The sequence below is a fragment of the Strongylocentrotus purpuratus genome, unplaced genomic scaffold (genome assembly GCF_000002235.5).
Source record: "Strongylocentrotus purpuratus isolate Spur 01 unplaced genomic scaffold, Spur_5.0 spur5_scaffold_13, whole genome shotgun sequence".
Lineage (NCBI taxonomy): Eukaryota > Metazoa > Echinodermata > Echinoidea > Camarodonta > Strongylocentrotidae > Strongylocentrotus > Strongylocentrotus purpuratus.
In genome coordinates, this window is record NW_022145598.1 from 10,788,325 (window position 1) to 10,806,338 (window position 18,014).

General features: G+C 39.8%; 1 protein-coding gene across 1 annotated transcript; it reads left to right on the forward strand.

The window, feature by feature from the left end:
- The first annotated feature begins 112 nt into the window (after positions 1-112).
- LOC580945 (prolactin regulatory element-binding protein) lies at positions 113-16,439 on the forward strand. The gene is made up of 10 exons (XM_011672162.2): positions 113-282; positions 5,706-5,815; positions 6,395-6,549; positions 7,715-7,935; positions 11,749-11,832; positions 12,389-12,510; positions 13,761-13,934; positions 14,431-14,503; positions 14,942-15,101; positions 15,872-16,439. Exons 1-10 carry the CDS (start codon positions 163-165, stop codon positions 15,961-15,963), a joined length of 1,311 nt encoding a protein of 436 aa, XP_011670464.2. The 5' UTR covers positions 113-162; the 3' UTR covers positions 15,964-16,439.
- Positions 16,440-18,014: the final 1,575 nt, after the last annotated feature.

The window sequence follows — 18,014 nt, forward strand, 5'->3', positions numbered from 1 at the left end:
GTTGTTGCTCTTCGATCGGGTTTGGCGAGCTCGAGCGTCTAAAATAACCATGGTAAACTATTTTTCGCTGGGTGCAAATTTTACTGCATAAAACCCTATGGAGCACAGCGCTAGAGAGAGCAGCGAAATATTAACACTGCATTCGTGGACAAGAATGACAAGATGGCAACTTGCATCGGAGAAACTGATTTTCCTCCTTATGTCATAAAATGTATGAATGACACCCATTTTCTTGTGGCAGGGGGTGGAGGAGAATCCAAGACAGGTGTACCCAATGCCCTGGTAAGCTGAATACTGGAACATCTCTTTGTCATTATAAATTAGATTTCCTAGTTTAATTTTGCCATTGTTAAGTCCCATTCATTAGTTTATATGTTAGCTCACAAAAATCGTATAACTTTATGTATTTTAGACCAAATTCACTTATTTTCTTATTTCTATTAATTAATGAACGAATATCTCAATCTCCCTGCTTAATTAAGTTTCTCAATACATTTGAATGAATGAAAATCCAACAGGCTAAACCTACATTATAGAAGCAGTGACCGGGAATTACAGGCCAACGCCTTCTACCCGTACCTGATGATGATGATGATGATGATGATGATTAAATGGAGGAATGCTGAGTGAGAACTGAGAAGTGAGATTGAGAATGAGATGAGGTCATGTCAAACTCGGAGACGGAGACAGAGACGTAGAGAGAGGGAGGGGGGTATACTATGAGAAGTAGGTAGGGGCGCTGGTCCGAGGATAAAGATCGTGCGCATAAAGGGGTATCGTCTTCGTAAACGTGGACAGACGCGTCCTAAAATATACGGATCATCGATTCTCATTTCCAATCCACACACATGTAGCTAGCCGTAGGGCGATGCGAAAACGGATTCCGCGATGATACTCTGTAGTGACTTGACCTTTGGAGAACTTTGCATTTGTAAATATTATTGTCTTGTCTTTATTGTGTGGCTTGAAGTCTAGCCTTTTATTCCATTGTCACTCATTTCTTTAGTGACACCTGTTGCATTACTAGAGTGCCACAAATACTTACTCTGGCAAGCACATTCCATACCCTATGGGTTGGGATGTGCAACCACCTAATGTACTGGTATAGCTTATACTGTACAGGGACATTACACTTGCTTGCTTTATTTGCCACACCTATTTTGATCACTTCTCCTGAGCTGTTCATATAGAGCACACCTATTCTAGAGAGTCGATCGATCAACAGCAAAGCTAATTCAGCTTCTTAATTCTTGTCCTATTTCTTCGCTTGTTTCTCTACTCGGTTCTGAGGCCTTATTACTTTATAGAGATTATAAGTTTCTTCTTCTTTACTTAATTCGCGAAGAAGCGTCATTACCTTGTACATGGTCTTACATATTCTTTCTACGGGTGCTGTGCAATATTTGAACTACTACTTGTGATATAATATATGTTCCAAGTATCTGTACTCAACAGGTGTTTCTACGAGACAAGGTAGGAAAGAAATCTATTTCTATTTCTTTTATTTAGGTGAATTAAATTCCCTAAACTGGTGACCCCGACGTGATTCGAACACGCAACCTTCTGATACCTACATCACTTACCAAACTACGAGAGTTCCTCGGGCTGATCAATTTCTACAGACGGTTCATTCCGCGGTGTGCAGAAGTACTCCAGCCTCTCACGGATCTGTTGAAAAATAGATTGAAGAAGAACCAACCAATCACCCTAGGTGAACAAGAACTTTCTGCTTTCAATCAGGCTAAAGATCAGTTAGCTAACGCTGCAGTTTTAGTTCATCCTAGAATTGATGTTCCTCTATGCCTGTTGGTTGATGCATCTGATGTGGGAGTTGGGGGAACTATCCAACAGCTGGTAGATGGTATTTGGCAACCGTTGGCTTTCTTTTCTAAGAGACTACAGCCTGCCGAGACTAAGTACAGCACTTTCGGTCGGGAACTGTTAGCAGCCTACCTCGGTGTAAAGCACTTTCGACATCTACTTGAAGGTCGCACATTTACCATCTACACGGATCACAAACCTCTCACCCATGCTTTGAATTCAAAGCCTGACCGACACTCACCTCGTGAAATCCGCCAGCTTGATTTCATATCCCAATACACATCTGAGATACACCACATAGCAGGAAGGGAGAACACAGCAGCAGACGCTCTCTCCCGTCTGTGTATCGACAGAGTTGATTCATCCTCGGTCATAGATTTTGCAGCCATTGCGAAAGATCAAGAGGATGATAGTGAGGTACAGGACTCCTCGCTTCAGCTCAAGTCTATATCGCTTCCTGGTTCTCTTACTACCATGCTATGTGATGTTTCGACAGGTGTTGCTAGACCCCTTGTTCCAGTCAAACACAGACGAGCTATTTTTGACGCCCTCCACGGACTATCCCATCCTGGGATCAGGGCCACTCAAAAGCTCATCACGGAACGTTTCGTTTGGCCTGGTATTAATCATGATATCAGGAAATGGGCCAAAACATGTCTTGAATGCCAGAGATGCAAGGTGCATAAACACACAAAAGTTCCACTTGGCACTTTTACCTCACCTGATGCGCGTTTCTCTCATGTGCACATCGATCTTGTAGGCCCACTTCCTACTTCAGAGGGTAACACGTACCTTCTTACTTGTGTGGATCGTTACACCAGATGGCCAGAAGCTATACCTATCCCAGATATCACTGCGGATACTGTAGCACGTACTTTTGTGGCCAGATGGGTAGCGGTGTTTGGTGCTCCAACTACTCTTACTACAGACAGGGGTAGACAATTTGAGTCAGCACTCTTCCTTGCTCTCACTAATCTTCTTGGCACTAAACGCATTCGCACAACAGCATACCATCCAGCAGCCAATGGGCTTGTTGAGCGTTTTCACAGGCAACTCAAAGCCTCTCTCAAGGCGCATAACACAGTCCGTTGGACTGAGGTCCTTCCCTTGGTATTGCTGGGTATACGTACAGCTATCAAGTCTGATCTGGGATGTTCCGCAGCAGAACTCGTTTTTGGTACTACGGTCATGCTACCGGCCCAATTTGTGTCTCCTTCACAGACTGACTCTGCTGGCGATCCAGCTAATTACGCCCACAGACTGAAGAGACTGATGCGTGAATTACATCCCACCCCTACTCGCAAACAACGAGCTACCCCTACACAGGTACACCCAGAGTTGCATTCCTCATCCCACGTCTTTTTGAGGGTTGATGCAGTCAAGGGGCCCCTTCAACCTCCTTACAGGGGGCCTTTTCGAGTCCTTCAACGCTCTGACAAGTTTTTTACTATTGATTACAATGGTAAACGTGAAACTGTCAGTGTTGAGAGACTTAAACCAGCTTTCATGGAGCAAGATCTCCCTGCTCAATCTAAGAAGGGTCAAGATCCACCTATCCAAGTCCCTCGGCAATCCAACTCCGCAGACTTAGCACTGGATCCTGCTCCATTAGCACTGGATCCTGCTCCGTTAGCACTGGATCCTGCTCCGTTAGCACTGGATCCTGCTCCGTTAGCACTGGATCCTGCACCGTTAGCATTGGATCCTGCACTGAAGCAGAACACTCCTGAGATTCGAAAGACCAGGTCTGGTCGTCAAGTTAGATGGCCAGTGAGGTTCGTGGATTTTTTCGAAGTCGGGTGAAGCATATTAAACTTACTGTGTTTCAGCAGTATTACCATATTTTCGTATTTTCAAGTCAACATGCATGTAGGTCTATATTTCCTCATCGATTTGTTGCTACTTTTCATTCGACAACAAATCTAGAGGGGAGCTACTGTAGTGACTTGACCTTTGGAGAACTTTGCATTTGTAAATATTATTGTCTTGTCTTTATTGTGTGGCTTGAAGTCTAGCCTTTTATTCCATTGTCACTCATTTCTTTAGTGACACCTGTTGCATTACTAGAGTGCCACAAATACTTACTCTGGCAAGCACATTCCATACCCTATGGGTTGGGATGTGCAACCACCTAATGTACTGGTATAGCTTATACTGTACAGGGACATTACACTTGCTTGCTTTATTTGCCACACCTATTTTGATCACTTCTCCTGAGCTGTTCATATAGAGCACACCTATTCTAGAGAGTCGATCGATCAACAGCAAAGCTAATTCAGCTTCTTAATTCTTGTCCTATTTCTTCGCTTGTTTCTCTACTCGGTTCTGAGGCCTTATTACTTTATAGAGATTATAAGTTTCTTCTTCTTTACTTAATTCGCGAAGAAGCGTCATTACCTTGTACATGGTCTTACATATTCTTTCTACGGGTGCTGTGCAATATTTGAACTACTACTTGTGATATAATATATGTTCCAAGTATCTGTACTCAACAGGTGTTTCTACGAGACAAGGTAGGAAAGAAATCTATTTCTATTTCTTTTATTTAGGTGAATTAAATTCCCTAAAACTCCATGATGCTCCATGATGCATTCTACATTGACTTTGCACAGAGAATTTCACGTTAAAAGCAATATACCCTCGGGAAGACATGACAACCAATAAATTGTAGATGGTGAACTGGGGATAGGCTATTTTAGTATGCAGAATCCGTTTTTTCGAATTGTCAGCGTGCGCATCGGGAACCCTACACCCGCAGAGCGCAGAAAATGTCTGCGAAAATGCGGATGATCCTTATTTTTCAGGACGCGATTTGACTGCATTTCCGAGGATAACATTGTTTATGCGGACGATACTCATTCTCAGACCAGAAAGAAAGTTTACACATCAAACAAGAATTTAGAAGTTAAACGTATGAATTAAAAATTAAAAGTTTGTCAAAATCAGAAGCCTTCCTCTTCCGAAATCAGAAATCAAAATACATTATGAAAAGCATATCATTATTTATGGGTCCTCTGAAGAAAAAAAACTTCCTTAATCTTACATTTTTTTAAATTTACATATTAATCATATTTTGTGTTGAAAGTAGTTATGCACTTTGTCAGAGAAATGCCCATACATAAAATGATTACAACTTTCCAAAATTCATAATTATTTTTCGTCAGATTTCATTTACGGTAAACTTTCACCAGTCTACTTCTCTGTTGAATTTCCCTTTAACATAGGCATGACTCCCCTCTTTTTAATGACTGCTTGATCTATTTTCTGCAAATCAACCCATTTTCGAGTAGATCTATACTTGTTCCACAATTTGTATGGATATTTGATATTCCATACACAACTGTATGCCAAGGTATATAGTAAACACATTGTAAACATATCTGCAATGCGGAATCCAAAAATGTTGAATTCAGAAGTGTCAAAATGATGAAATGGGAACATGCCACAGAACTACTTAATTTGTACTGTGTTAAAATGAATTGCCATCCCTTGTCTTCCACTCACCTATGTGGGACAGTCGTGAATTTATTGCTGCACTGGTGCAAAACAAACGCCAAATCGTTATAAGGAAGATTTGATTTACTCAAATTTGCTAGATTACCAGATTCAGGGACTTTTCAAACTATTACTCTGCTACAAATTTTGGATATCCAAGTTAAAAATGATATATTTTAAATAATTATTTCCCTCTCTCTTTGAGTATGATCTACCCTGGACTAGTCTTGGCTCACACACACACACACACACACACCCACACACACACACAAACCTATTGGAGCCTAGTCTGCACATAAAGCTATGCAGGGGTACAACATTATTCCCAATAATATCTAATACCTGTGTATTGATCTCCTAATTATCTGTTTCACGGTCTCGCCCATTAGGAAATATTTGAAGTGGAGTTAGGAAGCAGTGGCATCGCTATCCAGTCAAAATGCAGGTTCAACACGGACAACGGAGATGACCAGAGTGCTATCATGAATGCCGCCTTGAGGTAATTCAAACATTCTTGTATATCGAGTGGCGTAGCAGGGGTCTAGACATCTAGGGTGTCCATGGGGGTGTTTCACAAAGATCCTAAAGTTGGACTTAAAAATTATGGAAAGCCGTTAGCCCCTTTGAAAATATTTTGTAAAAATTATTTTAAAGGCATAAAATGTTGATTCAAATCATTCATATTTTCTATTATAAAGGAGATTTCATGTTGTTGATGTGGAATTTATGCAAAATTAAAAAATACTTGAATTTCTGCTTTTGAATATCTTTTATTTTAAGGCTACAAATGGCTCTCCAAAATGTTAAAGTCCAACTTAGAGTTAAGTTGGACTTAGGATCTTTGTGAAACACCCCCTGGACACCCTAGATGTCTAAACCGTTTAGGAAACGCAGAATTTGATTTTGATTTCCAATCATAAATATCTTGATAATCAGACAGGTGATCGGCTTGTAAAAGTCACATGGTTCCTGACTGACCTAAAGGTTTATAATTATCTTTGCAGCATGAGCTTAATCCAGGATTTTGTTTCAGAATCTGAGACAAAGTTACTGAGTCACTTTAAAAATCTTCTTATAGGTACGATGGTAAAGAGTACCTGATGGCGGCTAGTAAGAATGAAAGATGTCAGATGTACCAGATGAACAAGACGGTGAAATCACTCATCGCTCAGACAATGGGAAGGGATGATGAAGAAAAAGAAGAGAAAGGGAAGGAGAGTAAAGAGGATGAAGGTGAGAATAGAAGATTTTTTTTTTTTTTTTAATAATTATTATTATTATCATATGCATTATGGTATGGGTGATACATGTATCAACTTTCATTGGAATGGAATAAATATGTTCCATATGTATTGTAATTGGTAGGTTTATTTGTAATTTTTTTGTTTTGTTTAATATGTAATTGTTTATCATTGTATTTTGTTTGTTATAGCGCTTAGCGACTTTAGTAGTAAGCGCTTTACAAGCTGTGTTTTTATTATTATTATTATTATTATCTGTTGAAAATGTTATTGGAAAATACCAAGCAAAGTGATAATGAATCAAAAGTCATGTTGGAAAGAAGAGGAAAATGCTTCTTTTTTTGGGGGGGGGGGGGGGGGAATCCTCGAATAGGGGTGCGCCTTATAGTTTTGTGATTTGCTTTCTAGTACTGCGATGCACTGTTAGAACCTGGAACCATCTTGCGGGTCCTATTGTCAAAATCATTAGTCCATCTGCATTCAGACTTCAGTGAGGCTACACTGCCAGTCATTCGTGTGATATGCAGCCTCCTGTTGGGCTTCATATGCCATGAACACAGAGGCATATTTTACTTGCATATGACACACTCACATTTTATTGTACAATCGAGAAAATGCTATTATTTACTGAAAGGGAGTGTAGCTTGGCAAATATTGGTTAATGCCATCTACGTCTTCTTTTGGACAACTGCATGTGAACGAATTATCGTATTATACCTGATTGGCCCAAGTCAGGCTACACTCCCTTTAAGGGAGGCATCTCACACTGCATATCACCATCCTGGGATAGGCTCTAGGAGCTGCTTAAAGCCCCACTGCACTACTTATAGCTACCGGTACTTGCGCCCTCTATATAGCAAACAATGCATAATCTGTGACCATTGGTCCCCAATGATCCCCTTTTTCTTACGTTACTTGAGAGCTGATTTGATGAGATAACCATAGTCAGTGACCATGCAGGGAGGTCTAATCCCTCCTGGCCAAACTAGTGTAGACAGATTTAAAGCCAGGGATTATTAAATATTTCAAGGTTTCAAGATTTGCAGAGTGTTAGCTTAGTCTTCATTTTTGTGACCTTGCAAGAAAAAAGAAAGAAAAAACAAATAAGAACCATCAATAAGATTAGATTTCAACTTGATTTTTTAATTTTGTTATAGTCACTCTCAGGAAAAGAAAAAAGAAGTCGTCTGAATCAAATGGCAAGAAGAAATCGGGGGCTCCACCTGGCAGACAACTGGTCCATTTTGATGTCAAGCGTCTTCAGTCGGTTCAGACGGATTTTAGCCCGACCGATTCGAGCCAGAATGCTGTCTGCTTCTCCCCAAACGGGATGTACTTTGTCACAGGCGGTGTCGACGGTCACATACGAATGTGGACGGTAAGTTCCTATTTAGGGATGGAATCCCTTGGGTAAAATTTACATACAGTGTACATAATAATAATAATATTTGGTTCTTGTATAGCCCATATTACCAGTGGCGTAGACAGGTTCGTACACCTGGGGGGGATGACTGGGCTAGTGAGGGCGCGAAGCGCCCGAGCGAGGGAGCGAAGCGACCGAGCGGGGGGATGGTGTGGGAGGGGGGTGTCCCCCCTCCCACGGTAGGGATCTTTTGCAATTTTGAACTTGAAATCGTGCAATCTGATGCATACTTAATGAGGTAAAATAACACACACAAGCGTGCACTCACACACACACACGCATACACACATTCTCACATCAGGGCCTTTGTGGGGCACCTGATTGTGGGGTATTTCTGTGCGTTCCAGATATACCTTGTGGTCCCCTACTAGTGGGGTATGTACAACCTGGCGATAACAACCCGGCGGTGTGCTTACGATGTTACCATAAAAAAGTGTGCAAGTTTTAGCACACGCTCACAAAAAGTCATTTATGGGGTACCACTTCTAATGCCCCGCAGGGCATAGGACACCGAATATACAGTCATTTGAAAGACTTTACTCTGTGGGGTCCTGAAAAAATACCCCACAAAGTAAAAATGCCTCACAAGGGGTATGTGAAGCGCACATAAAACCCCACAAGAATGCTGAAGTGAGAGCTCACACACACACACACACACACACACATACTACGCCTTGAATGGACAGACATACATCGACAAGATCTACACACCGTGGCATACGAATACAGAATGGACTGACACATAGTATTGCATATTGAACCATCATGTTTGGGCTCTCAAATTGTCAGTCGACAGTGACAGGCGGGTGATTACATCGAAAATCATTTTCGAGATCATTTCCCCAGATGTGGACGGCAGCTCATACAATCCCACAAACTCTTCATGTACATCCAGATTGTCATCAACGTGGCGGAAGCAGATAGCTTCTTGTTCGACTCCAGTGATGTCCTGTGTCCCATCAACCATTACTCCGAACGGTCCATCTTTCGCAATCTGTGCCGCAAGTGTTCTTACTATGTCTGCACCGAACATCTGGATCATCTCTTCTTGGGCCTGTGGAGATGTGAAGCTGATTGACCGCTTGAGATATCTGTCAAGTCCTTCATCATCATCGCGGAAGACGTTCAGCAACTGTTGGAAGTTTCCCTCCTCAGCTGTGTGGCCTCTAAATGACAGACCCTGTCGCAGAAGGAATCGCAAGCTCTTGAAGACCTTCATCAGTGCTCGTTGAGCTGTTTCCTGCTGTTGACGGCGGTTGGCGTCCATTTTGACATCGATTTTAGCCTCAGGTTTCAAGGAAATCGCTGCCTTTGCGACTCTGTGACAATTTGAAGCCTGGTGGCTCTCAAATCTGGGTGATGCCTTTTTCCAGTTACAAAAGCCGATTGAAACAAATGCTGGTTCTTTGTTCTTGGCCAATTTCAAGAGTCCGCGTTTTTCTGCCTGTGCACAGTAGAAACACAGTACCCGTTTCAGGGAGGGTTCGTAATGGATCCAGGGGTAGCTTTTGTACCATTTGGCCTGAAACAGAATTTTCTGCGTTTTAGTTTCTACTACGGGAATGGAAGAAGTAGGGGGGTGATTGGGGCTTACCCAGTCGTCAAAACCGGCATCAGCTTCATCATCATCTTTCGCCTCAGATGCTCCATCACCCTCAACGGCACTGTCTTCTGGTTGAACTTCAGGAAGAACAGGCCTATCTCCAACATCATCCTATTTTGATGTAGACAGCTGTTCGTCATCATGTTCTTCTTTCTCATTGTGCTTGAAAAAAGAAGTGATCTTTGATGTTTTCAACTTCTTATTATGAGCCATCCTAGAATCCTAAATCAATTCACGCTGTGAATTTTGTAAGTGACACACTCACATATATTTCCCCCTTAAAAAGTTAAGGAAGACAAGGCCTCCTGCTGAGCGGACTCACCACGTGTTTTTGTTTTCTAGTTAACTGCCTTAGCGCGTTCCTTCTCTCCCCGCAAATGCGCACATAACACGGCGTACGCTCGTAATCCGCATCCCTGATTTTCGATAGCTTCTTTCACACGTTAAAAGCCAATCTTGTGGTTATCTTGTGGTTATCTTGTGGTTTGCAATCTTAGAGGTATCTTGTGGTTATCTTGTGGTTTGCCCCATTTGAACACGCAAAACTCGTGGTTATCTTTTGGTTTCCACACCACGAGATTGCACGCACTGCAAAATATGCGCGATTAATCTTGTGGTTATCTTGTGGTTTCCAAACCACAAGATAACCACAAAATACTTGTAAGATTTTCTTTTTTTTTACCGTCTGAATTGGCTTTCACCGTGTGAATGCGGCTAATAACAATAAACACAATTACAATAATGATGAGGATTATTATTATCATCATCATAATTATTATTATTATTAATATTATAATTGTTATCATTATTATTATTACTATTATTATCATCATTATGACTTATTAAGTAAGCAAATATCATTCCCCAAAACCTGGGGGGGGTGATTGTACATGCCATCCCCCTCATCCCCCCCCCCCCCCCCCCCCCCCCCCCCCCCCCCCCCCCCCCCCCGTTGTCTACGCCCCTGCATATTACATTTAAATGCCCTATGCGCTTCCAAACTTGAAAATTGTTGCCCCGGCTTTAGCATGGCTGCCATTATGCCGTCCGAGCATTTCAAGGAAATAATTCCTGCCAGGTACCCATTTACCTCACCTGGGTTGAGAGTGGCAAATGTAGATTAATGTCGTGCCAAAGAACATTAGTGCTGCTGTGGGACTTGAACCGCAGGCCTTGTGATCCACAGTCCGGTGACATATCCACTCGACCACGACACCTCTACACTGCATATTGAATACTGTGGAAGCAGAAAACATAGGGGTTCAGAATTTTGCAAGAAATGCAGATTTACTGGAGTTCGATGCCACAAAATAACTGAATCACACAACCCAATTTTGCAATTCTTGAACATTTCTTGTTAGTCAAAAGGGAAAATTAGTTGCTTGAGAAAAATTTCCATGAAGAAAAAAATCTAGAAAATGAACAGTAAGAAACAGACTACAACATCAACAACAAAACTTGTAGATGTGTTTAATAGTTTCAGGTTTTATATTAGCTGAAATTCAATGGGTGGATATTTCGGTAGCGCGTACCAAGTTAGCACGTACTAAGTTAGTCCACACTTTTATGGAGTGCCTGTTGCCAACTCATTTACCCTGTACAGATTATTTTAATCCGTCAATTAAAAGTGTCAAAAAATTAATTTTGCAATGAAATGGGAAGAAAAAGATAATATGAGTATGATCTGAATTTCAACAAAGTCTTTGGAAGATGAAAGCAAGCATTCCATAGAAGTGTTAACTAAAATTCTTGTTTAGTCTGGACTTACATGTAGTCCCGGCTTAACTTATGAGAATACCACCATTGATATCTACCCACCTGGGATTTAGAATGATACTATTTTTTATTACATCAGCTAAGTATTAGCTTTTTATTTAATGTCTTTGGATATTTTTTTTTAGTAGTAATCTTCAATTCTAGAAATTATCAGTTGGTGGTTTTCATAGTGTAATCAAATTTAATTCATAAATCTTTGCTAAGTGCTGTGTTACAATTTATTTCATTCACCTGTTATAAATAATTGTATGTACATGTAAGTAGTCTGAATGTGAATTGCATACATTGATTGTTGCTAGGTAGGACAGACATTATGGCTTGCCGTACCTAACAACACGAAATGTATGCAATTCGCAAATCTCGGAGTTGTTTCCTTCTCCATTTTGTAGTATCCAACGATAGAGAAAGTGTATGACATTGAAGCACATTCCAAAGACATCGAAGACATCATGATCAGTCCACTGGGAAATAAGGTCAGTATTGATACATCAATAGATCAATGTTTTGCATCTTGTACTTTTAATTTCATTTGATCAGGGACACGTTAACCTCTTAAAGCAGGACAGCACTACTTGAAGCTACTTGCACCCTCTATATACCAAACAATGCCTTAGTGGTACCCGTTGGTCCTCAATGATCCCCTTTTTCTAATGTTAATTGAGAGCCGATTTGATGAGATAACCACCAGTCAGTGGCCACGCAGGCAGATCTAATCCCTCCTGGCCAAACTAGTACAGACGGGCTTTAAAAGTATTTTTACTTAAGTATCTCATACTTCCTTTCAAAAAAGGTTGGAAAAGATTAATATGGAAAGCAATGAAATTCAGTAAATGTAATTCAGAAAAACTGAGAAATGTTTATTACTAGCTAAGCAAGTTGGCTGTTCAGAAATAATTATCCATGCATGTAAATATGTGTCACAAATAAAAGAAGAAATTATTTCTCAGTTTGACTAAATTCTTCAGTTTTTTCTCCAAATAGTGTTCATTGTTGTTAGTAATAGTCATTCTCTATATTCCTCCTAAACAGCTTATCACCATATCCAGAGACCAGAAGGCTTATGTGTGGAATACGAAAGACGGCAGTAAGATGTGTGAATTAGAATGGGAAGAATGTGCGGATCATAAATCATACAGATTTGGCTCTTGTAGGTAAGTCATAATCGTTATTTGTAGGTCTCATATTTTTTCACTGTAAGTATGTGTGATACAGTTAAGAACTAGATTATTCATACCCTTTAATACCAATAAGTATGTGAAAAATTGATCTTTCCCAAAATACAATTCTTGAGAATGTGACATATTAAAGCTTACATCAAAGAGTATTCAACAAAGGTCTTAATACAACCAGTCTTCCTTTCATTCTTGAGTGATGAAAAACTCATAAAACTTCAAATTTACAAAGGGTATGAATAATTTAGTTGTAAACTGTATCAGTTCACAGTTAGTATGTGATAGCAGTGTTAATAGCAATCCCTTGTTATGTCACTAATTTAATTTCCACTCAATATGTCTTTTTCTACAAATATAGAGGAATACAAATAATATCAGAACAGACACATTTGCATTACAAAATCACATTATTATAATTATACGGTACTATTTAATTTATGTTGAAAAAAGAAGCAGCCGGTGGTAGCAAGTTGGAGCAATGTTCTAAAAATTTACTGTTGAAATTTTCTAATTCCTGTATAGATTTTGAAAGAATAATAATAACAGTATTATGTTTTTGAATAGCATATATCAAATTATGATATAACACCTCTGTGCACTTCGAAAGGATTTTGGATTTTATTTATCTAGCTTTAGGTCCGACAACCGTAGCACTCAATGCATTCAATGAATAAATCCTACCAGGTACCCTCTTGCTACACCTGGGTTGACATGACATGGCAACTGTAGATTAATGTCTTTGCTGAAGGACGTAAGTGCTGCAGCAGATATTTGAACCCTATACCTTGTGGTTCACTGTCTAGAGACTTAGCTGCTAGACCAGGGGTGTTTCATAAAGGTCAAAATTAACTCTAACTTGGACTTAAACATTATGGAGAGCCATGTGTAGCCTTAAAATAAAATGAAATAAAAGTGAAAATTCAAGTATTTTAGACCTTGTTATAAATTCCACATCAAGAACAAGAAATCTCCTTGATAATCGGAAATATAAATGATTTGAATCAACATTTTATGCCTTTTAAAGTAACTTTTACAAAATATTTTCATAGATGCTAATGGCTTTCCATAAATGTTAAGTCCACCTTAGAGATAAGTTCAACTTAGGATCTTTGTGAAACACATTTCTACATATAGATTAGGATTATTATGTATATTATCCATACATTGACTCTGACCTTTGACCTTTTATCTGACCTCTGACCTTTTATCTGACCTCCATCAAATTGTAGATATGCATTCCTGAATGGCGATGTCAGCAACTCCACGATGTTCACAACGCACACCCCTCACATACAGAAGAAAGGTAGGCAACCCTCCTATATTACAAAATGGAACAGTCACAAGTTCACCATAGACAAGACAGTATGTACAGGGGATGACATACTCTCAGCACTTGCAGTCAGGTAAGTCCATTATCATTGAGGGGGGGGGGGGATTTTCTTTGATGATAGAAGATGTAGAGGGAATAAAGAGGTGTGTATTGTATGAAGGGAAGAGTAAGATGTGAGATTTACAAGAATGTAATAATAGATTGTAGACAGGTTTGGGCAATACTGATTTTGAAAAAGAATAGAGAAAGAGAGTGAAAAAAAATGCATCCAAAAAGTGCTTCCAAATTCATCCAAAAGAGAAACATGTTAAAGAGAAGTGATAAGATTAGGAAATTTGGTTGAGAGATATGGCACAGTGTAAAATGAAAATATGAAATGCATAATACAATTAACATCATACAGTATATTGCTATTGATTTATGTTTACAAACCAGGGTTTTACTTGTTTGTTTTACTCCATTTTACAAGGAGGGGCATGTGAGGGAATGTGACCGACTTTATGGGAAATGTAGTTTGCTTCATTGTAAAAGGAAAGTAAGGTAACGTCTATCTATGTTTTGTTTTGCAGTCACAGTGGTTACTATGTTGGAGTCGGTACTATGTCAGGTTCAGTGGGTATCTACGTTACATTCAGCTTACAGGTAGGTCATCAGAATATTGTGTCAACATTCATGTAGTACATGGGTTTATTATACAATTAATGCACTGTTGCGAGTGTGTTAGGGCAGGGTCAGTGCCCATAGTGATAATGCACGCGCCGGCGGGGAAAGTGCATTATCGATATCGCACTGACTAACCTGAGTGCACTGGAACTGCCTTATTGAACACACAAGCAAAATTGTGCATTATTTGTTTTATAAGACAAGTCGGCAATACAGTTTTATAATAAAGTCTACATCTAGAATATAGATAGATATTAGATCTAGATCTAAATTAAATCAAATGAAATGTACGATGACAGTCTCCCAAACTGACAAAAAGAGAACAAGAAAGTTTAGGAATTATTTGTCAAGTTTACCAGAACTCAACCGTTTCTTTAATGAAAGATATCATCTGTTCTTTCATCGTCCTAAACGCAGAAAGTGAAATGGGTGGACAACGCGCACAGTATCTTCATCACAGGTCTCTCTTTCATTCCAATGACGAGGAATTCAAGGAGAGTTGTCGGGGACAAGGATGCTGCCGTCCTCAGCCTATCAGCTGACAAGAAGATTGGACTAGTTACCGTCACCAGATCAGGTATTTTTTCTTTTTTTTTCCTTTTTTTTTTTTTCTTTTTTTCTTCTGGGCATTGTTATGAATTTGTTAAAGCCCCTCTGCCCTACTTATAGCTACTTGCGTCCTCTATACAGCCAACAATGCCTAAGCGGTACCCATTGATCCCCCATGAGGCTTTATTCTTAGTTGAGAGCTGGTTTGATGAGATAACCACCTGACAGTGACCTCGCATGGAGTTCTGATCCCTCCATGCCAAACTAGTGCAGAGGGGCTTTAAGTTGTCACCAGTGAAACAAAAATTGGCAACACTGTGACGTATCTTGCGAGGTCCTCTCCAATTTGCTCTGTACAGAAAATTTCATAAACCTTCATTTCTTTGATGTTGATGATGAAATAGATTTGTTTCATACCGGGGTTGTATACATGTAGGAACATATTTGCAAGGATTGTATTTAGGGTGCATGTGTGATTGGAATTTTTTTTCAGGAAAAATATACATTTCTGATATTTTTTAGTACAGAGGACAGAGGACATGGGAGGGAACTTCGCAAGATACGTTTCAGTGTTGCCAATTTGTGTTTGATTAATCGCAACTTCAAAAATTCCTGACTTTCTTATTTTTAATAGGATGTTGCTTACGCTTGAGCTGTTTCTCTCATTTGTTCTACTTCTATTAAAACCAACTTAATATCAGGGTGGACTTCTCCTTTAAATTATTTATCTCATCAACTTTATCCTAATTCATAGCGATAACTCAAACAAAAAATATTTCTGTTTTATTCTCTTATCAGGTGAATACCCAGCCTTCCTGATGTTTCTTGGAGTGCTCATCCTGATCATGCTGATCTTCACTTTGTTTGCTTACTTCGGCATGGACTTCTGAAAAGACAATGATGTTACAATAAGAAAAAACTCTGGACCATGGACCTCAGGAAAGACTTTTTTTTTGCTCTGTGTAGTACACTAGAGAAATTTAAATTACATGTGAAGAAGACAAAGGCTCCACAATTGACCCTATCACAAATACGATGTTCAACACTAGATGGCGACCTTCCTCCCACACTGCGCAGGTCATCAAATATGATACTGTGGAAGACGATGAGACCAGGTTTCTTCTGGCGTCATAGAGAATGTACAGCAGTTTCAGCAAATTCCTTATTCATGAACTCCCCAATGATTTGATGAGATCTATGTAGGCACCATCATAATCTGTTGCTCATAGTGTATTGGTTTTGATTGTCTAGTGGTGCACCCACATCTGTCTGTGCTGCAAATTTCATTGCAAAAGCAGGGATAAGAGTGTCAGAGTCAGCATGCAAGTGTTGCCCCATTTCATCCTCAAGCATCGACTCGTCTTCAGCATAAGTACATGTGAAGGGGTCAGTGACACACAGACGTAACTCCATTTTGGCCATTTTGAGAAAAAGTGGTTTATGTGTCACTGAGCACTTGGGCCTTAAGGATTTAAGTCTATGTTTCACTAGCCATTGACTTCAATGGGGTGTTGGGTGGAGTTAAGCCTTTGAGTTACATGTACCTGGAAAGCCCACATTTTTCTGAACGTTTTAATATCAAATACTCATTTTGGCAAAATATGAAGTTACGTCTTTGTGTCACTGAACCGTCGATGTAATGTCTTCATCTACCCCCTGCTGAGTGCATGATGGGAGCTCATAATCATAACTTGTGCTTGCCTCAAATCGATCTGCCTCCGCGGACATAGAGGGCCGTATGCATAAAAAGTAGCAATTGCTTGCAAGCAATTGCTTCAAGCACAAGCAATTGCTTGTCAAGCAAAATATCAAGCTCAAGCAATTGCTTAAATCCGTATGTATAACATTTTGCTTGTGCTCAAACCTTTTGCTTGCCTCCAGCAAGCAATTGCTTACGATCTCAACAATAGCGACGTCACGCCGGTGCGAACATCATTCATGGGAGAACAAAGGCGGGTTTTGCATACTAGTAGTGTATTCAAATGTCATGCGTGTGGGGTAGCCTTTCCTGACATGACATCCTCCCCGTTTTTCATCATGTTCAGGTATGAACCTGTGTGCTAACCACTCAACGTTCTCTTTGTCGAAACGGAATAGTTTCCGATAGGTCCCGGGAGCAATTTCTTCTCGATTTATTCTACTCCTGTACAACTTTGGTTTTTCTCTAACGAGCATAAACATGATGCTTAACCGCGAACGTCCCGTTTAAGCAAGAGCTCAAGCTGCTATGACGGAGCTTGAAAAAACGTAAGCAATTGCTTATAAGAACAAGCAAAAGGTTCGTTTTATGCATACGTTTTTAAGCAATTGCTTGATCTTTAAGCAATTGCTTGCGGACATCAAGCAATTGCTTGTGCTTGCTAGCAAAAGCATTTGCTTGCAAGCAATCGCTTATGTTTATGCATACGGATTCAAGTAAAAGGCTAGCACAAGCAATTGCTACTTTTTATGCATACGGCCCAGAGGCTCTTGAGGCTCTAGCCTGCTTCTGAGCCGGTGCCGAGGGTGGTGGAGCTTGAGTTTGAGGAGGGTGTCATTATCCACCGTAGCAGGCCACAATTTTTCCTTGCCCTTGTCAGATTTTTTGCTTGTTATATTTTGTGACAACTCTCACTATTATCTACAATTATCTTACTACGTTCTGAAGATGAAAGCTGAGTTTTGATTGTGAAATTTACATAGTTATTTTATTTGCACTTGCAATTGATTTTGATTTTTTTTGATTGTTTTTGCATGCAAGGGTATTAAAGCAAACAAAGCAAAATAAATCTTTTCTGTGAAAAATCTGCTATCACTCATATGGAAAAGAATTCTTGCCTCGAAAGCACTTGTTAGGGAAGTATAGATTTGCTTTTGTTCTTGTTTGATTTGACTATTTGATTGTTTAATTATGAGAATTTCACATTTATGATATAAGACATACATGTAAATACACATATTT

Excerpts from the sequence above, each read along its gene's own strand:
- LOC580945 (XM_011672162.2), top strand. The coding sequence starts at position 163 with ATGGCAACTTGCATCGGAGAAACTGATTTTCCTCCTTATGTCATAAAA. Across the intron at positions 6,550-7,714 it reads GGAGAGTAAAGAGGATGAAG|TCACTCTCAGGAAAAGAAAA; the intron begins GTGAGAATAGAA and ends ATTTTGTTATAG. Across the intron at positions 12,511-13,760 it reads TACAGATTTGGCTCTTGTAG|ATATGCATTCCTGAATGGCG; the intron begins GTAAGTCATAAT and ends ATCAAATTGTAG.